This window comes from Diospyros lotus, chromosome 2, assembly GCF_014633365.1.
Source record: "Diospyros lotus cultivar Yz01 chromosome 2, ASM1463336v1, whole genome shotgun sequence".
Classification (NCBI taxonomy): Eukaryota; Viridiplantae; Streptophyta; class Magnoliopsida; order Ericales; family Ebenaceae; genus Diospyros; species Diospyros lotus.
In genome coordinates, this window is record NC_068339.1 from 18,287,618 (window position 1) to 18,310,119 (window position 22,502).

Genomic DNA, 22,502 nt, shown 5'->3' on the forward strand with positions numbered 1-22,502 from the left:
AAAAACCTTCTAAAAGTGTCCAATTCTCCCATTAAAACTCTAAATCTACACTACAAGAATTAAGATTTTTAGTAGAGGCCAGAGTCGTCACTAAAAGCCCAAAAAGTTGTCGCTAAAAGTATTAGTGATGGCTAGAAAAACCATCACAAGTCGATACTAATGCCCTCGTCATTAATGTAATTAGTGACAATAAAGCTAGTCGTCACTACAGTTAACCCATTAGCGACAGTCATATGTGGTCGTCACTAAAAAAGATTTTTTGTGGCAGTTTTCCGTTGTCACTAAAGTATCCATATTAGTGAAGATTAAAGGTGGTCGTCACTAAAAATGTCACTTTTAGTTACAAACACAATATGGTTGTCACTATTATTTTAGATTATCAGTGATAACAAGAGATGACTCTCACTAAATTGTTATCACTAAACTTTTATTTTAGTGACGACCAGTCTTGGCCATCACTGAAGCCTTTCTCTTAGTGACTGCAATGGCTATCACAAATGAAATTATTTGTGACAACATGATCCACCTGTCACTAAAAGCTAAAGCAACAATTTTGGCTTTCACAAATGCTATATTTTTGTGACAAAATGTTTTGCCATCATTAAAAGTGTAGATTTTAGTGGCAAGTCTGGCCTTAACAAATGCTATATTTTTGTGACAAAATGTTTGGCTGTCGCTAAAAGATTTTTTTTTTTTTTTTTTGGTGACAATTTATGTTGATCGTCACTAAAAGCGGTTTACAATTTCACATTATTTAGCCTACAACATGTACCATGTACACTTATTTTACAAATTTACAAACACCAACTTTACAAAATGCTACAAACTATCACAATATATGAAAAATATTGCTATACGATCATCAACAACTCAAAAGGGAAACATATATATATATATATATACACTCATTATCAACAATCAAAAGCTATAATTCAAAATATCACTTTACAAAATCAATAAACCAACAAAATATGGAATATGTTGAACATTATTTATCAACCAAAAGATGTCATATCAGCCAAGCATCATTATTCATTACTAACCCTTTCTAATACAACCTCTTTCATAAAGTTTTTTAGCAAGCTAAGAGTTTCTACTTGTGTTTCCTCTACTGTGCTTAGTTTTTCTTTCAACTCTTTATTTTTTTGTCTTAGTGTTTCAATTGTTAAAGCCATTTGTAATTTAGAAGGAAGCTTGCCAACAACTGAAGAAGGTGTGGGGTCGAAACCATATCTTTTCCCATCACTTCAAGGAAAATATGATTTTCATCAACGGGTTTAGAATGCTGCTCCTTAGCTCTTTGGGCTGCTATAGTTTGAATATTTTTCTGTAAGAAAATGTTGTACAAATAATTGTTATATATTGCATTTAAACAATATTAGAAAATAATCATTTTCCACAACTGAACAGTTATGTTTGAGAAGTTAGAGTGAGACAAAATTCATATCTAAATAGAATTAATAGAGTTATTAGTTCCCTCTATTTTTCTCTAATGCTCATGGATGAATGTAATATGAGAACATTTCTAGTTGGTTTTTACCTTCTTGGATTGGGCCTTGCAAGGAAAAACTTCAATTTTGATCCATAATATTGTTTTTACTCCTGCAACATGCATGGTTGTGTAATTGTGGAATTTAATTGTGTGAAACATTAGAACTATTCATATTGTTGCTTACTTTTAGAGTTATCATTGTTTTACCAGATAAAATGGGTAAGAAACAATGGCCAACTAATTCCGTCATTGGAGCCAAACCAAAGGCCAGTGTTGAAGCAAAAATTTTAATTAGTAAACTTAATATCTATATATGTTGGTCTTATTACAAAAGCCCAAAAACATCTTGATGCTGTCTCTTTATATGTGGAAGGGGTTAACGTAAGTTAAGGACAACCTTAATCTGTTGTTAGTGGGCTTGTCATATATATTTTTCTTGAAGACGTGTAGATTTTCTATTCTCTATATTTTAGATTTCTCTTGATTATGTTTTCTTGTTGCCTGTTGTTTTTAGGTTTCTATTCTCTACATTTCTAGTTTGGTTTTGTATCTCTATATTTTTTATAATAAACAACTTGTAGCCTTTTTATCAAAACAAAAATGCATGCTCTCCAAAACCATTGTAATTAAAGACAACCTCATTCACCACCACATGTATGTATATAGGCTTTATTGATATTAGTGATATTATTTTTGAAAAAAATTAAAAACCATTAGTGATAACAGTTTTGATTAATAAAAGTGTGTGAAATATTGTTAAAATGTGAACAATGACAATTGGTATAGATTCTTTGACTATAAATTCCACGTGACAATTTAGAAAAAAAAAACCCACCGCTCTATAAATTAATGTTGATAATGAGATCATAATTATTTTTATGATCAAGAACAAAAACATAAACTTTAAAATTAATTGAAATGCTTACCACAATTTCCGGTGACGTCGAATCAACCATTAATGATCCATCATTCTTTTTTATGTCAAGTAAAACATTCCTACTTTTGTTGGGTCATGTCTTAATTTTTGAGCCTGGATTTAAGTAATTATCAATAAAAATGTATTTCTAATTAATAGGTAAAAGAATACTACACAAAACAAAATGTATTGATATGGGACCCCCCACCCAGATCCTCCATCTAAGCTGAAGAACCCTAGCGGGTGGCCCCGAGGGGGAAAAGAAAAAACTAAAAGGAAGGCAGACTTGCCAAGCATGCACACTTGGATTCACATATACCTGATAATAAATTTGGCAACGGAAGCAAAAACCATAACCTCAACATGCATTTCAAAACAAAATTGGCCCACAGGCTATAGGGTTTACATATATACAAGCTAACTCACACACAATTCAAAAGACAAAATGACCATGTCATACAACACTGCCACATGGTAAGGTCAACATAGACTGCCCTGTACACCATTTACTCAGTTAGGTTCAGCACCACTAGACTCACCCTCAACTTTGGCCTTGCTCTTATTTAGAATGAAAAAAAGCAAGGGTGAGCCACAAGACTTAGCAAGCATATAAGAAAGAAAGGCTGGGAGGAATAAGGAGCTAAAGAATACCCGCACCCAAGTGCCAAAAACTCATGCAAAGCATGCCAACCAATCATATATAAAATAACAAGTACCAATCGTATAACAAAGATATGCACATCCCGGATCTTGGGCCCATATAAAAATGTACTAGCACCTAAGTCCATATCACAAACTTGCTGTTGCCTTGAAGGCAAACTGTACCTGTAACTTGAGCCGAAGCTCGCTTGAGTGGGAGCAACCAACACTCGTACTTGAGTCGAAGCTCACTTGACACACAAGAGCGTTCGTGAATATAAACTCAGTTTGGATTAACCGACACCGTACAACTGTAATACTTGAATCAGCGCCAAGAACCATACAAATTCATAACAAATAAGGGTGGTGGCGTAGTAGGCTACAACGTGATACAAATCCCCCATAAGGCATGCATCATGCCTAGGCTCACCCATATAGAAAATCACATGTCGAATGTAACGCTCATGTCTAGCAGCAAAAATACTTAGTTCACTGTCATGCTCGTGTCCAAGCACACACTCGCATGTAAACCCCTCAAATGTATAATTTCAAGCCCCTGCATGCATTTGGAATGACAGAATAATGGAAAATAAAATAAAATAGAATACATGGAAATACTCTTAACCACACATCGACGCCTTGGCTCTAGCTTATGAGATCCTACCTTCATTCCTTAATAAATTGGAGAGGGAATTAACTCTTCGTAGCCACTGAAACAAAACCCAATAAATTGGTTACCGAGTGAGATTACCATCATTCTTTAGATCTACAACATATTAGGAACTGCCCACTAGTCATAAAAAAGTCAAGTCTATGCCTTTTTCCTATAACCTCCAGTCAAGTCCGTTTGTTGTGTTGTAAACTAGACTCGATGAGCTTCGATTTGATATAGGGTTTGAATTTTTTGGCTTCGATTTGAGCCCCAGTGGCTTTGTTAAGTTTTGCTAAAAAAATTTGTAACTTACTACTCCATGTAATTCAACCTTGCTTGGGTTTTTACAATATAACTTTATGTGGTTATATTCGATTTACAAACCATTTATTTCTATGTAAACTAGACATCATAGGATTCGTTTTGGTATAGGATTTGAAAATTTTTGTCGTTATTTGAACCCATAAAAGTCTTGTTGAATTTTATCCAGAATGTTATAATTTTACTGTAGCAATTCTGCATTGCTTCGATTTTTGGGAAATAACTCATTGTGATTATTTATGATTTTGAATCCGATTATTATTTCAAAAACTAGAGATCTGAGGCTTCGATTTGATATATCTTTCATAAAATTTGATTGAGAAACGAGCCCAAAATAGGCCTTTGAAGTTACTATTCGAAATCTTGAAATTTCCTAAAAATTGTCTAATTAATCATTTTTGTGTGGGATTTTTCTTAATCATTGATGATTGACATGAAATTAGGATATTCTTATGTGATGCATGATTATATTGATTTGCACACCTATTATTTTGCTCGACAATTATGTTCAGGGATGAAAAAAGGATATCCTATGAGCGCCTGACGCGGGTGATGAGGTAGCCATGATCAACTCAGTAGGCGAGGCTCAAATTGTTATTGTTTGTTGATATATTTTGATGATGCATATATATTCATGTATGGGCATATTGGTCGTAGGAGCATTGGAAATTATGTGAAAAATTCTTTATTATTGGTGCATGTGCATGAGCATGGAAATGACATGATGGTATGTATAATAATCATGGCATGGGAAATTGACATAAATGAAAAATTTATGAGTTGTGTTATATTGATATTTTCTTATAGAGTTGTTTACTCTATCTTGATTTTCCATACATTTGATTTTATATCTCCATGTTTTATCAATATACTTGTTGAGTCTTGTGGCTCACATTGTTTACTTTCATGTCATTCCAGGTAAAGATAAATCAGTGATTGAGGGTAAGTTTAGTAGGACTAGAGCCCAAGGTTAGAGGTGTATAGAGACCTCCCAGATTAGATGGTCCATGTTAGTGTTTGTGAAGAGGTCATGTGTGAGTAAATTTTATGTTGTAAAATTTCTTAGTACCCTTGTATATATTTCATTTTGTATAGGCTATGGTGCCAAGATGTTGTAAACCTTTATGTTGGCTTCTGCTATAGTTATCTAAGGATTGTAATGTGGTGTTGTATGTTATTGTTCTATATCATTCTTGTGATGACCACCTTTCGAATATCCTATGGTAGTGAAACTATTCAGGAGTGGGCCACTACAATATTCTATCGTTAAGTTGCAAAATTAAGAAAAGATGAAATTATAAATTAAAATCAAAATAGGGACGAAATGTTTTGCAGCTAATATAATAATTTATAAAATTTCCATTTGAATTTGAAACGAAATAAAATTAATAAACATTAAAATTAAAATTAATATCCATTTGAATTTGTGACGAAATATTCCGTCTGCATACGAATAGAAGACAAATAAAAAAACCCATGTTCGAATATAAAGCAAAAAATATATATATATATATATATTCGGATATAAGACAAATATAAGTAAAAACATATTTAGTTACAAGACACAAAGAAGAAAACATATCTAGATACAAGACACAAACATATATTTCCATATTCAGATATCATGGAAGGCATTCAATCATTGTTTATATGTACAAAAATTATTAGTACAAATAAACTTAGAGTTACTTACAAAATTTGTTACATTTTGAAGATATTTTCTATCAAATATTTGAAATTATTTACTTAAAAAAATTATTTCTCTAACATATAAATCGCGAATCATTTTTTTTTCTCTAGTTAAACATTAAGTTGGAGTCCAAAAATATTATTTATATATAGATTGTTTTGTTTATTTAGTATAAATATATAATTTATATAGTATTTTTGGTTTATTATTTTTTGTTTAGTATATTATTTATATATGAATTAATTTTTCTATTTGAATAAGAACTCAATTTCAGCGATGATTTTATTAAATATCTTATAACTAGAATTCCTCTTTTTTCAATCCAATTCCTCTACCACCGCGAACCTGATTTAGATTCAAGCATGTTACACTTTTAATTTACTACAAGAAAAATAATTTTTAGCGACGAAATTTAGTGATAGAAAAATTACGTCGCTAATATTTTTTAATTTAGCAATGGAAATCCCGTTGCTAAAAAATTAAATAAAAAATTAAATTTTAGCAACGGGGCAAACCCATCGCTAAAATTTTAAAAAAAAATTAAATAAAAAATAAAAAATTTAGCTACGGGGTCACACCGATCGCTAAAAAATTAAAAAAACTTAGATAAAAAATTAAATTTTAGAGACGGTGTCACACCCGTCACTAAAATTTAAAAAAAGTTAAATAAAAAATATAAAATTTAGCGACAGGGTGACACCCGTCGCTAAAAAATTAAAAAAAATAAATTTTAGTGACGGGGTCACACCCATTACTAAAATTTTAAAAAACATTAAATAAAAAATATAAAATTTAGCGACGGGGTGACACCCATTGCCAAAAAATTAAAAAAAATTAAATAAGAAATTAAATTTTAGCGATGGAAAGAGACGAAAAAAATTCCGTCGCTGATTCTATCACTGAATTGCTCTGTTGCTAATTTTCGTCGCTAAAATTTAGTGACACCAATTTTATCGACAAATTTCTTTCCGTCACTAAATTATTTAGCGACGGAATTTGAAGGTTTAGCGACAGATTTTTTCATCACTAAATGCTTGATTTTTTGTAGTGATTATTGGGAAAACTCAAGTACTCTTTTTCGGTTTCCAGAAACAACTCTCAGAGATTTTGTTTTTTTTCTTTTGAAAGATACATGAGCAAAATAATCAATCTATTGATATTGGAAGATCTAAAAAATCTTCCAATATATCATTTTATTTTCCTTCACTAATGTATCTTTCAATTAGTCTTTAGGAAAACAAAAGTCATTCTCACTTGAGTATATATATTTAATTCTTTTACAAATAAAATATATGAGTAAAATATTCTTCCTGATCACCTTTGTGTATTTCATATTTTGCAAGTTGATTTAATCATATTAATTATATGGTAGAATTCAGACATGTTACAATGCCACCAACATTAATTTAGTTAGGATAAATTACAATTGAATCATCCTTGAAGAGGTGATCTATCTAAATAAAAAAAAAATACCACTTGAATCACTCTTGAAGACATTTTTTTTGGGTCACTTCATGGGTGGTTCAGTTTTTAATACCCATGATTAAACCTTGAAAATGTCTATTCAAATGGCCACTTGGATCATACCTTTTCAATCTGATCATGTGTATTCAATGAGATTTCGTTTACTCAAATTGCGAAGAAATTTCAAAGTGTGGGGAACTTATACTTGTTTGAATAGGGTCTAATACTGGGTACGGTATGGATAATGGAGATTACGTGGCTCTAATTTTTCTCTCTCTTTCTTTTTTTTTTGTCCTTTTGAAATATTATGTCGGAATCATTCAAACGTGGAAATGAACATTATCCGTCTTCGATTAATCTAAGGATGATGTGTTCCAATCGTGGCCGGCCGCCATGAGTTCAACATCACCAAACGTTAAAAAAAAAAAAAAATGGGTAATGACGTTTTCCCACCCACGCCACGCACGTGTTTTACCTGTTCAACAACGTACAGTCATTAATTTGCTTAAAAATAAATAATCATAAAAAGGTTTTACAACGATTTAGTTGTGAAAAACTCACTCTTTAGCTGTTGTGTTTCTTCTGAGACGACCCTATCAAAACGTGTGGAGCTAAATATATGCGCACATGTATTTGAATTTTGTGTAGTTCAAGTTGCATGCATGGATGGGATCGATGAACCCACTCCTGAGTTGAAGACCATGTCAAGACTACAAATCTAATCTTCCATTTGAATGTAAGTGTGGAATTTTCATAAGTACTGTTGACAAAAACTAATTGGTCTCTGGATTGTACGAATGAAGAAAAACTGTGTCCTAAATCTTTTTGTCAGCGATTCACAATCAGAAATAGGTATCTGTTTACCTAATATGTGCTATTTGAATCAGGCAACGCAGAAGGTGTTACGTACAAGATTTATCCATGTAAAACACAAGACAAATTCTCCGTGGGTTGAAGGGGTTCTGGTCAGCAAATTAAACGTTTGGGAGAGAAGAAATTAAACAGCTTGCAAGTTGCCAAACAAGTGAACTATATTGTATTGTATATTATACTTGGGAGCTTGAATTGATAACATGATACGGCAGTCATGGCGGCCAAAGATTATTAATTACTTTGAACGAATATTATATCAGCTCAACGCTATCCTCACCACCCGCTCAGTATAAAAACCATGCAACCCCCATGAAGGCAAATGCATTCAGATTTCAAACAAACACCAATCCATATATATCCATTTTCTCTGGAAGCAAACTAGACAGAAGCGATGGCGGACTATAGCAGCGTTGCCAAAAGATGGAGGCTTCTCAACGGGGAAGACAACTGGAGCGGCCTACTGGATGAGCTGGACATCGAACTCCGGCAATACATAATTCACTACGGGCAGATGGCTCAAGCAACTTACGACAATTTCATCTCCACGAAAGAGTCGAGATTTGCAGGGCGCAACCGGTTTGCGAAGAAGAACCTCTTTGCTAGGGTTGGCCTAGAGCACGGCAATCCGTTCAGGTACACTGCTACCAAATATTTCTATACGACGGCGTCAACTGCCGTTGCGGGAGCATTCAAATTTTTGTCGCGAGAAGGGGAGAGTAAGGAGTCAAATTGGATGGGGTATGTGGCGGTGGCTACAGACGAAGGGAAGGCTGCTTTGGGGAGGAGGGATATTGTGATTGCTTGGAGAGGAACCATCCAGGCTCTGGAATGGGTTAATGATCTTGAATTTATTCAAGTGTCGGGTGAGGACATACTTGGAGAGGAGCACGATCCTAAGTTGCATCGAGGATGGCACTCTATCTACACTTCAAGCGATCCAGATTCAATCATTAAGACTAGTGCCAGAGATCAAGTGAGTATTTTTAAACCAACTTGGCTAGATATGAACTTTCATCTTCTTTCCCCAAATCCAATATTTGTTTGGTTGTCACTGTTGGGCTAATCATAGTTTTGGTGTCTTATCAAATATTTCAGGTTCTTAGTGAAGTTAGAAGACTAGTGGAAGAATACAAGGACGAAGAGATAAGCATAACCGTAGTCGGCCACAGCTTGGGAGCAGCAGTCGCAACTCTGAACGCTGTCGACATAGCTGCCAACGGATTGAACAAGGGCTGTCCAGTGACAGCCTTCGTGTTTGCAAGTCCTCGAGTTGGTGATTCAGGGTTCAAAGAGTTGGTCTCTGGGTTGAAGGATCTTCGAATTCTGCGTATCCATAATGCCCTAGATATCGTTCCCAAGTATCCATTGATAGCTTACTCAGAGGTGGGGGAAGAACTGATGATTGATACTTGCAGGTCCCAATACTTGAAGAGTCCTGGAAATCTACAGACTTGGCATAACTTGGAGGCTTACTTGCATGGCGTCGCAGGGACACAAGGATCAAAAGGAGGGTTCAAGTTGGAGATTGATCGCGATATTGCATTGGTTAACAAATCAATGGATGCTTTGAAAGAAGAGTATCTTGTGCCTGGTTCATGGTGGTGTGTGATGAACAACGGTATGGTTCAGCAGAGGGATGGCACTTGGAAGTTGTTGGACCATGAGCCGGAGGAGGACTTCTGAATGTTTTCGTATGGTTAAAAAAAGTTTAAAACTCTATCAATGATTTGCTGTACTTTAATTAAATTCGTGTTCCCCTGAAGATAGATTTGTTTGATTCATCCAATAAGTTAGCAGTGAATTTGTGAAATCTGTATTTTTCGTTAATTCAATTGATTATTATTGTAAAGTGTCCCATTCAACGTGGCTCTTGGAATCATTAAGTATTCCGATATAATTGTTATTCTCGATGGGAGAAGCCATTTATTTATTCTTTTATAGAAAATGAAGATTCATTATAGTAACAATAACAATATATTTGTTGGGAGTGCTTCCCGAGACCGTCCCCTCCCCGTAGCCAAGCAGCAGCCATATGCCGGATAAGCCGTCGTTGTCGCCTTAACCTCAACGCCCGTGTCAAACATGTCGTCATCTACGGCAGGAACCTCCATAACAAAGTCTTTAGAGGCATTAAAATAGTTTTCCTCCAATGTACCTTTGTTATGTGCCTCTACAATATATCCATTAATTAGAGACACTTTACTTTTTGGCCTCCGTAAAAACTTATTTAGAGACATTAAAATCCCAGCAATCATGCTTCGAAGCAGCCTGATCACCATCATTGTAGGAGGTGAAACAATTCCAATTAAATAGTAGAGGGGTTTTAGATTAAGGGGTGTTTGGTACGAGAGAAGTTTTTAAATTTCTGGGATTAATGATTATTGGCAATGCTCTTGAAAACATTTTATTTTCAGGATTTATGCAATTTTATATTTGGTTAGTTTTAAACATTCTTAAGAATGTTAAGTATTTTTTTATGAGAATCTTACATTTCTATATTTGGTTTAAATGTAACATTTTTGAGAATTCATGTTCTTTTTTTTAAAATTACCCTTATTTAATTGTTTATTTAAAAATGATAAATTCATTCTACTATATAAAATATTGGGACCCACAACATCTTTAGAAAGTCAAAAAAATATTATTTTTTTACACATTATGTATGTAACGACCCGTTAGGGGGTCTAGGCATTTTTGGGTATTTTATTTTAGGCTCAAAATTTTTGCTTTAGTTAATTGAAAATTAGAAATTTTTTTTTTTTGAAATAAAGTGTAACAGAAAATAAAAATTTGGGAGCCCATTCAAATGGGATTTAAAGATGTGAGAAAAGTTCAAATGAATTAGACCATTGAGATGTGTTAGAATTTTAATTTTGAATGAAGGGGGATTGGGCTTTGGAATTGAGTTAGGTCCAAGTGTAAAGTTTACACAAATAAGTGAAGGTTGAAAGAAGAACTGTTGGGCCTAATTATTTGAGATGGATAAATGGGTTGGGCTTGAGCCCATTTGCAATTAATGATTGAAATTTAATATGAAATTGAAATGAAATGTAAAATATTTAAAATGGGTTAATGAATGGTTATGCATGGTAAAAAAGTAAGGGCAAGTGTGTAATTCCAATTGGGTTGAATAAAGAATATGAGAAAAGAAATAGAGAAAATGATAAATGTCAATAGTGCCCTTGGACCTTCGTTTGACTGTTGTTAGGTGAGGGGTAAATCTGTCAATTTCTAAGGCAGGCGCAGCCTGTAGCGTGTAGCCTCTTCCTCTCCATTTTGTTCTTCTTTTTCTGTGCACTGATACTCTTGTACCTTTGCAACAATTTGGTTCTGATTCTGTCTCCTATTCCATTGGCCATCACTTTCTTCTCTTTTTTTAGTTGCTACATAATCTTCTTCATCTCCTTTTACTTCTATTCATTGTTGCTGCTACGTTGCTATTGTTTTTCTTCTTCTTCATTATTGTGGTGAAGTAAGTTTAGTGGAAAAAGGCTGGTGGTGTTCTTCTTGGATTTCTTTTTCTCTCTAGGCAAGTTCTTCTTGCACTCCCTTCTTATTTTCAGTGCAAGTTTATTTCTTGTTCTCGTGCGAGTTTCCTTGTTAGCTTTCTCATTTTAGTCATTGTGAGGGATTATATATGCTTATATATATATATATCTGTATGTTGTTGTATGTGTTCCCCCTCTACTATTGTGTCTTTGAATTTCTCTACTTGTTTTCTCGTGGTCTTATCGATGTCTCTTTGGGGTTTGAATCATCCAAAGTCTCCTTTAGTGAATGGCATTTTATATAGATAGGGAAGGATGAGAACCTTTGCTCGTTCTACATTCGAATGAGTAGTGTTAAACATATATACCTGTATATCATATCCAAATAAGCCCACTGTTCCATTCGAATGCCTTTGAAAATATTGTAAATTCATTCAAATCACTCCAATTCATTCGAATGGCTCATAAACCCATTTGAATGCCTTAGCTTATTAAGCCACACATCTGAATATATATACCAAACGCATTCAAATGCTACACTAAATGATAACCATAATAGCTGCAGCTTCAAGCCCAATTTAGACCTCTATTCATTCCAAATATCTGAAAACTCAAAACACAAAAGTTGTAGATATTTTTCTTGGATTTCTATATCATCTTTAATCACCTAAATCGGAGCTCGAATGAGAGAGTTATGCCCAGAATACCAAACATTGTCGAAACTGTATAGTCACATTCAAATGTATCACAATATTAGCAACTTCAAACCTAATTTTGACATTGATGAAGATCGAATATGTAACAGCCCACTTCTTCAGGGCGTGTTATGTCTTAGGAAATTTGGTCTATTTTTTTTTTTTTTTTATCTTTACATTATCCCGAAATTCCCTAAGACCTTATCTAGTGCGAGTTATCTACACTAGAAAATAAATACAAAGCGGAAGCTGAATCGAACCTGCTCATATAATAACTAGACATGACATTCATTACAAAGTTAATTCATAAGCGTCTGACAATAAATACAATGAACATAATTCTTAAACTACTCATATAACATGCACTACAAGAAATTCGAGATTTAGCGACGGATTTTTAGCGACGGACATTTCCTTCGCTATTTTGCGACGGAACGACGACGAAATTGCGACGGAATAAGAATTTTTTTTTTTTGTAAAATTAGCAACGGATTTTAGCGACGGAAAATAATTTCGTCGCAAAAAAATAAAAAAATAATTTTTTAGCGACAGAAACAGTAATCCATCGCTAGAATTAGCGACGGAAAATTATTTCCGTAGCTAAATTTTAATAATAATAAAAAAAAGTAAAAATAAAAATTTTAATTTTAGCGACGGAAACAAATTCTGTCGCAAAAAAATAAAAAAATAATTTTTTAGCGACGGAAACAGAAATCCATCGCTATAATTAGCGACGGAGAATTATTTCCGTCGCTAAATTTTAATAATAATAATAATAATTAAAAAATAAAAATTTTAATTTTAGCGACAGAAAAAAATTCCCTCGCAAAAAAATAAGAAAAAATAAAAAAATATTTTTTAGCGACGGAAACAGTCATCCATCGTTATAATTAGCGACGGAAAATTATTTCCGTCGCTAAATTTTAATAATAACAAAAAAAATTAAAAAATAAAAATTTTAATTTTAACGACAGAAAAAAATTCCCTCGCAAAAAAATAAGAAAAAATAAAAAAATAATTTTTTAACGACGGAAACAGTCATCCATCGCTATAATTAGCGACGGAAAATTATTTCCGTCGCTAAATTTTAATAATAATAAAAAAAATAAAAATTAAATTTTTAATTTTAGTAACAGAATGAATATTAAATATTTAAATTTGGAATGAATATTTAAATATATAAATATTTAAATTTTATAAAAAAATTAAATATACATTTAACCATGAGATGAATATTAAAAAATTAATTTATAAAATTTAAATAAATATATTAATATTAAAAATCATAATATTGCTAAATTCTAACTATATCAATTAATATATTTTATGTCCATAAAATAAAAAAATATTAAATGTATAATAATTAATTATTTGTAATATTTATTAAATGTGTACAAAATGTAAAAAACACTATATTTGAAAAATAAATAAAAAGTTTAAAAATCATAATATTAATGAAATTTTCTTTATTTTAAATTTTATAAAACAAACATTATTTTAAATTAATTTTTTTATAAAAAAATAAATAATATATATTTTTATTAAAAAATATCATTTTATTAAATTAAAAAAATAAAGTTTAATCAACTACAAAATGTAGATAAGTTAAAATTCACCAATAATGAGCAATTTTCATTTGAACAACATATGTTGAACTATGTTCAACTGTATGTAAAATCAATTTTTTTTTTTTTTGGCGTTATGATATTTAATTTTTTTTTAAATTTACATTAGCTCTATGAAAAATGTATTATAAATTTATATTAAACCCCATCTCAAATTATCTATGCTGAATAAAAATGGTTTGAGATACATCATAAAAAAAAAAAAGGAAGACAACTACCTTAACTATTAATCAATAATCACAATTTCATAACACAACAACAATCAACAAATTAAAGCCAACAAAAATATCACAACAATACGAAAACCTAAAAAATAACATACTTTACGGACCCAAAAAAAAAATTAAAGTAAAAAGAAATTAAAACTACCGAATAGATGCAGTCTGTTGAAGCGACGAAGCCCGAAGAAGATTGAAGTTGAAGCAAGAAGTGAGAAGGAAGTGAAGAAGTGAAGAAGAAGAACATGCAATAAATGAGCAGACAACCAGTGATGCAAATTACTGTGAGAGAGAGAGAGAGAAAGAGAGAGAAAAAGGAGTTTAATTGAGAAGGAAAATGGGGTTTAGTGGGAGAGAAAAGGAAGTTTAGTGGGTTTAGAAATGTGGGAAGAGAATGGGAAAGATAAATTTTATATTTAATTGTTTAGTAAAATAATACGTCGCAAAATTATAATTTTTTAAGACTATGGGGCCTCTCAAATTTGGAGGCCTAAGGTAGCCGCCTAGTTGGCTTCACTGTGGAGCTGGCTTTGTCTCTTTCTCTTTATAAATATGAGAATTTTTCGCTAAGCTAAAAAGTTTAAAAATCATAATATATGGACGACATTGTGTCTTATACTTAATAATAATATCATATGTTACTATCTAATATAAGTGTTATGTATAAACATTAATGTTGACCAAGAAAAAAATAAATATATCTGTTTATTTGTGCTCTCTAATTTTGTCTCTGAGTTATAGATGAAATTTAACAATCTGAAATCTACTGTGTTGATCAGATAAGTTTTGCTATTAATATTGTTCTACTCTATAATTGAGAATCCTAAGTTCGGTGGATGTTTTGAATTTTTATTTTTTATATTTTTTTATAAAACTCAAAATTTACCCTAAAAATTTATAGATGTTATGTAGATTTTGTTTAATATAATTTTTATTTATAGAAAAATTAATTTTTTTAATATAACAAACTATTAATAAATAATACAATATATCAAATTAATTTTTAAATAAATATTAATTTTAAATACAATAATTTAAATTATTTTATTATCACATTTTAAATAATTACAATAAAATTTTATTTAAATTACATTATTTTTATCAATTAAATAATTATTAATATTATTTTTATAAGTTATATTATTTTGTATATAATTAAAATATTAAAAAATAAAATAAATTCAAGAGCGCGGGAATCTTCCCGCGCTCTTTCCTGCCAAATCCCCCCCCCAAAAAATCCCTAATCCCCTCCCTTCCCCCCCAAAAATCCCTAACTCCCCCCCCCCAAATCTCTAACCCTCTTTGGCTCTCTCACCCTCACCTCTCGCCCTCGCTCTCTCATCTCGCTTCTGCCTCGCCCTCCCCCACTTTCGTCTCTCGCTCTCGCTCTCTGCTTCGTTCTCGCTCGCTGTCTCGCTCTCTTTAGCTGCCTTGCCATCGTCCTCGCTTTCGACTCGCCATCGCCTCTCAGTTGCTCGCCCTCACTGTCTCGCTCTCGCTCGCTCCTCACCCTCGCTCTCGCTGTCTCGCCCTCGACTCTCGCTCGCTGCTCGCCCTCGCCTCTTAGTTGCTCGCCCTCGCTATCTTGCTCTCACTCGCTGTCTCGCCCTCGTCTCTCGCTCACGACTTGCTATCGCCTCTCAGTTGCTCGCTCTCGCTGTCTCGTTCTCGCTTGCTCCTCGCCCTCGTCTCTTGCTCGCTGCTCGCCCTCGCTGTCTCGCTCTCACTCGCTCCTCGCCCTCGCCTTTCAGTTGCTCGCCCTCGCCCTCGTCTCTCGCCCTCGCCCTCGTCTCTCACTCGCGACAGCTCGCCCTCTTCTCTCGCTTGCTAGCTCGGTTGCGGCTCGCCCTCTCTCGCGGGTTTAATTATTTTTTTTAATTTTTTAGATATTTATTTTACATTTTATGTTAATTTTGTAAATTTGTGATGTTTTCAGCATTAGTTTTTTTGGTTTAATTTTTTTATTTTTCTTTCTTTTTTTTTTTTGCTGCTTATGTTAAATTTTATAGATTTGTAATGTTTGCTGTTGTGTTTATTCAATGAATTATTAAAAATATTCTTTGATTTCTTTTATATATATTTTTTATGTTATTTTATTAAAAATTTATATATTGTGTTGTTTTCTGTTCATATATTTTTTATGTTTTTTTTGGTGTGTTATTTTATTTGTTAATATATTTTATTTATTTTTAGTGAATTATTAGAAATGTTTCTTAGGATTGTATTTTATTATATTTTTGGTTATATTTAAAATTTAAATATTTAAGTATTAATTTTTAATATTAATTAATTATCTTATTTTTTAATAATTTTATGTTTGTTAGGATTGTAGTTTTTTTTTCTAACGTGGTGAAAATATTTTTTTAATTTCTAATTATTATTATTTTTTAGTTATTTTATTTTTAATTTTTTTTATTTTTTAAGATATGTTAGCGACGGAATGAGACCGTCGCTAACTATTTTTTAATTTTATTTTTTTTATTTTATATTAAAAAATAAAAAAAAATTAAAAAATAGTGACGGAATATTCCGTCACTAAAATAAATTTTTATTTTTTTAATAATTTTTTTTTGAGAAAATAGCGACGAAAATTTCCGTCGCAAATTTAAAAAAAAAAATATATTTAGCAACGGAATTTTTTCGTCGCTGATCCGTCGCTAAATTGGCGACAGATCCGTCGCAAAACTTTTTTTGCGACGATGATTTCAGCGGCGGAAAAAATCTGTCGCTAATCCGTCGCTAAATTTATTTAGCGACGGATTTTTGGATTTAGCGACGGAATATTTCCGTCGCTAAATCTTAAATTTCTTATAGTGATGGTACATTTACTCGCCTCTCGATGTCTCGCGTCACTACATCTCACCAATCTCGAAATCATCTCTGCAAGTCCCGACTGGAACGTTGAATGTTCCAGGGGCGAACCCAAGTTAGATGATGAACCATCTAAGTAAGGGTACATAATGCTATGTCATGAGTGTATGCAATGTCTTTCATCGTAGGTGTCAACTGCACCCCTCATGCTACCTACCATTTTAGCGGCCACCTCTTTCGAAGCCGGGGTGTATGGGTGCACCCTTGGTAAGACAGCGGTGTCAGTTCGTACCCCCTACGGCCTTATATGCGTGTGATCGATAATATCAACGTGTATTTATGCATTCATAGTCATGTATGCAGTCTACGTGATGGATACATATCAGGGCATGTCAATATGATGAAATCATTATCGAGAAAGTACCACTTACCTTCTCAAGCTTATCGGGCCACCTCGATGTCCGTGTCTTGCCTCGATTTGCGTGCCAACCTCAAAATTTGCACGACTCTCTTCAACTTCAGCCTCAAAGTATCCTAATTACCATAATTATTTAAATAATTATTAAAACCTATTTTTCCATAATTTCTAGCATTTTCTATAATTTTCTCTCTATTTCTTCCTATTTTTCCTCAATAAATTCAGATTAAATATTTCTAAAATATTTTCTCAAATATTTCACTACGACAATTTATAAAATAATATTCTTGAATTTTAGAATTTTCTAGAAAATTTTACTCACCTTAACTCAGCATCCTCGATTTCCTCGGTATGCGTGTTGTATTCTCGAAAAAGTGTGCCCGAGCCGTTTTTTCTCACGAAAATCTCCGGGATATCACTGAAACATAATTTCCTATTTTTTCTAGAATTTTCCCATCATTTTTTCTATTTTCTTTTCTTTTTTTTTCTTTTTTTTTTCTTTTTCCTTTCTTCTTTCTCCCTCTCTTCTTCTTCCTCTTCCTCTGTTTCTTCCTCCTGCGCCCGCCTGCAACTGCCGCGACATCCGCCTCCCACCGCGCCTGCCTCCTTCGCCGGCCGCTTCGGTGGCTTGCTGCGCCATCACCGGCCGCCCCCGGTCGCCGCCGTCGCTCAGAGCTGCTCGCGGCCACTGCTGGCCGCGGCTAGTGCAGCCCTGTCGTAGCTGGAGCTCGCGGCCATGGCTTCCATGGCCGCGGCTTGCAGCTTCCTGCCTCCTCCCAGCCTCCCTCGCCGGCCTCCGCTGCTGCCATCACGCCTCGCCGCCCTCCGTCGCGGCTGCTGCCGCCCTCACTGCTACTTGCTGCGCGTCGGCCATGGCTGCCATGGCCGACTGAACCAGCTGTTGCTCTCCGACCAGCCTCTCTCCCTCTTGCGATCTCCCTCTTTCGGGCTCTCTCTCTCTCACAAACTCTCGGCCAAATGCTCGTTGCCGCGGCTGCTTCTCACTTCCTTCCATCTGATCTCTCTCCCTTGATGCTTCTCGCACGGCCAACTTATCCCAATTTATAGAATTCCCTGTCTTGGCCGCTACTCCACATTAATTGCTTCATTACTCACATTAATTGCTTCATTACTCATTCCATACCTCTGACAAATTCTTTCCACACTTCACGCTGCCACAATCTTTCATTTTGCAGCCCAAATTTCGGCCATTAAAGCTTCACAGAAGCTTCGCGAAGCCACGCACAGCATGTTTATATATATATATATATATATATAATTTTATATTATATTACAAAATTATATATTTAAATTCTAAAAATTCATTTTCATTTCACTTAAATAATTATCTAATTACAACTAAGCCCTTAAATATCGAATTTATTTGCATTACAATACTCTAAACATAAAATTAATAATCTAATTCTTAGTTGAAAACGACGATTTTGCCCCAGTGTCCTTATCGGGCTGTTGTTTCATCCCGAAACCACTGAAGGGTTGCTCGTTAAGCAAAACTGGAGCCCCCCTAAGGTTCCGTTGATTTTTCGGAAGTCCCCTACAACAATTCGGTTTTATAGCCTAATTAACAGTTGTATTTTAGCTGTACCGAAAACTATTCCCGATCCGATTTCTTTCGATACCATAAATCCCAACTCGATACGCTCGTCGAGACTATATAATTTTCTTTAGACAATTTCACTCCGAGGCATTCCCTGCAGTTGATTCGGTACCTGAAATTGCTATAAAATCCATTTTTCGATATTCTAAAATTACGTGGCAGCCTCATACGAACATGGGGTATTACAGAATATCTTAAAATTTAAAACACAAAAGTTGTAGATATTTGTCTTGGATTTCCATAGAATCTTGAATCACCTCGATCGGAGCTCGGACGCGAGAGTTATGATTGAATTACCAAATAATGTCAAAATTGTCAGAATGACCTCATTCGAATGAATGCCTCCTACACCCGAATGAATTTCATGAAAATTGATCAAATTACTCTGATTTTTTCCTAACATTCGAATGCAACAGTTCCCTCATTCGAATGAATTTTCCTATCATCCGAATCTGCTAGAAGTCATCCGAATGTGCCTCTCAAACTTGAGATTTACTGTAACAAATCTGACCATGCTTCATTCTTTTTGGTATATCTCCCTATGATGATATTAAATTTAAGATCCATTTGATGTGTTGAAAACTATACTTCATAGCCTTCGATTCGATATATTATTCGAATGATTTGGTTACTTTTTGAGCCCGTAACAAGGCGATTAATTTCTGCCATGAAATTCGTAGCTTACTATTTCGTGTAATCTGACCACATGGTGTTCTTTGGCCTATAACTTTCTGTTCCCATCTCCTAATTGAGATTCGTTTGTTGGGTTGTAAACTAGAGATCTCAGGCTTTGTTTTGATATATTATCTGAATAATTTGGCCTTATATTGAGTCCGTAATAACCCCCTTCAATCTTGGCCAAAAATCTAGAATCTTCATGTTTTGATTTCCTCATTGTTGTAGTTTTTGTGAAATAACTTTTGATGAATAATTTCGATTGTGAATCCGTTTGATGTTCCCGAAACTAGAGCTTTTGAACTTAAATTTCAAATTTTGGTTTGGGGAAATTGATCAAATATTGATTCCGAATCAATCCTTTGAAATCACCCCAAAACAAATCTAAAATTTAAGGAATATCGTTGATATGAAATTCTTTTTGGGTTTCTATTCTTTCTTATAATTGAGCTATGAGCATGAATGCAAGTAATTGTATACTGACACCAGTTAAATGAATTTAAGGAAATTATAAGATGGAAAAAATAGCATATTAAATCTATAATACTCCTCAAATCTTGAATCATACTTTAACCTTAAATAGCATCTCCCAAAATTATCTCTGTGTTATATATAATTTATATCTTGAACGAGGTAAATATTATAAAGTAAGATATGATGAATTATCTGATGATGGTAAAATACCCGGTATGGGTAAATGGTGTTGAAAGTATGAATATTGAGGAACAAGAATTTAAATGCATGTGGTTGGAAAATGCATACATGATGCATACATGTACATGTTACATATATATATTTTGCGCACCTATTATTTTGCACAGAGGGAAAGGGTACCTCTAACATCCCGCATCGAGCGATAAGAAGGACCGAAATATATAACTTACCCTGATGGGCCTACGCGAACTTCCCAGGGGAGTCACCCATCCTTGGATTTCCCTAGGGTTAGCGTAACCCTAGAGTTCTTTGCCTGCATTTAGCCCAAAAGGTATCCAGCAGGTGTTGTTTCCTTCCTTATTTATCCTCAATATATACTATTCTCCTCTGGGCTCCTAGGGTATTACATTCTCCCCCCCTTGAGCACATGACGTCCTCGTCATGCGACCTTACAAGTGGTCTCAAACCTTCTCATATTTGGAGGCTTCCATCCTAGAAACTTGCCAGGAGCTGCTCCTTGATCAGGCTTTGCGCCCCAACGCCATTCTCTGCTCTTATTGGACCGCCTTCTCCAAGGGTCGACTCTAATACCACCTGTAACATCTCGCATCGAGTGGTAAGAAGGCCTATAACAACTTACCTTGATGGGCCTACGTGAACTTCCTAGGGGAGTCACCCATCATTGGATTTCCCCAGGTCAAGCATGTTTAACCCTAGAGTTCTTTGCCTGCATTCAGCCCAAAAGGTATCCAGCTGGTGTTGTTTCCTTCCTTACTTATCATCGATATATACTATTCTCCTCTGGGCTCCCAGGGTATTACAGTACCCTAGAGCACATGGCGCGGGACGAGGTGGCCATAGCCCGGCATGTTGCCTCCATATTTATTTGTGAGATTTTATTGAAATGATACAGTTTTGCATGTATTGATTAATGGCTTGAGAGCCAGGGAAATTTGATATTGATATTGAAATGATGCACTTTTGCATACATTGATTGATGGCTTGAGAGCTGGGGAGATTTGATATTAACATTGAAATAAGGAGATTTGATATTAACATTGAAATGATGCACTTTTGCATGTGTTGATTGATGGTTTGCGAGCCTGCGAGATTTGATATCGACATTGAAATTTTATGCACAATTGCATAGTGATACATGGTGGCATGATATATTTAAATTTGAATTGATAAATTCATGAGCTATGAATCTTGTATATAATTGGTGAATCATTGATTAATCTTTTTGGTGTCACCATGTTCTTGGATTCCATTCATTATTTATTGTTCTGTAACTTGCAGAGCCTTGTGGCTCACTTGATCTTCTTTGCCATTCCAGGTAAAGGAAAGACTATTATTGGGGGGTGAGTACAGTAGGATTTCAGCCCAGGGTTAGTGGTGTACGGAGACACGTTCTAACTTGAAGATCCATAGTAGCATTTTGGAGATGCTTGTAATGAAATGAGTTTTATTTTATTATTTCACACTAGAGCCTCTTATTTATTTTGTATAGCCTTCGAGTCTAGACTCATGAGATATTGAAATTTTAATATAACCTTATTTTAGTTTCTGCTGTTAGTAATGAAATGAGTTATTTGCTTTAATATGATTTGTTCTATATCATCACTGTGATGACCTCCTTTTGAATATCTTATGCTAGCAGGAATATTAGGAAGCGAGCCTTACAATATTGTATATATATGCATTTATATATATGATTGTATGAATATCTACTTTAATATATATATAATATTTTATAATAAATAATATAAATATATTACATATATATAATATATTTGTATGGGGTTATAAAAGGGTAAGGGGTGTTTTAGTTTTTTTCTTTGTTAAAAACATTCCCAAATCCATGGAAAACTTGGATTTCCAATCCCCATGAAAATCTTTTTATGGGAAAGTTGCTTAAAAATCATTCCCGGAAATCCTATTTTTTAGAATTTTTTTTATAAAAAAGTTGTACCAAATATGAGAATACAGATTCCCAACCTAACATTCCTAAAACTTTTAAAATTTTTCTTGTACCAAATGTCCCCTAAATGACAGTTATTAAGAGTAATAGATGAAAATGCCACTTGATTGAAGGCATAATGGTAGGAAGGGTCTAAATCTTTAATCCAAGTGGCCACCTTGACCTTGTAAATTACATTACTAAATAGATCAAGCTCATTAAGATTCACATTATCAAAAATAATTTTGTTCCTTTTCGTCAATTTTTTTAAAGACAATAAGTTCTATTGCTCA

The 22,502-nt window shown here is 33.8% G+C and overlaps 2 protein-coding genes across 2 annotated transcripts in view; both read left to right on the forward strand.

Annotated features, from left to right (window-relative positions):
• LOC127795741 (phospholipase A1-IIgamma-like) overlaps positions 1 to 22,502 on the forward strand; it is a 46,384-nt gene that overhangs the window by 17,777 nt on the left and 6,105 nt on the right. The window lies entirely within an intron of this gene.
• On the forward strand, positions 8,373 to 9,831 carry LOC127795739 (phospholipase A1-IIgamma-like). Its single transcript, XM_052327611.1, has 2 exons — positions 8,373 to 9,020; positions 9,143 to 9,831. Exons 1-2 carry the CDS (start codon positions 8,439 to 8,441, stop codon positions 9,728 to 9,730), a joined length of 1,170 nt encoding a protein of 389 aa, XP_052183571.1. The 5' UTR covers positions 8,373 to 8,438; the 3' UTR covers positions 9,731 to 9,831.

Excerpts from the sequence above, each read along its gene's own strand:
- LOC127795739 (XM_052327611.1), top strand. The coding sequence starts at position 8,439 with ATGGCGGACTATAGCAGCGTTGCCAAAAGATGGAGGCTTCTCAACGGG. Across the intron at positions 9,021-9,142 it reads AGACTAGTGCCAGAGATCAA|GTTCTTAGTGAAGTTAGAAG; the intron begins GTGAGTATTTTT and ends CAAATATTTCAG.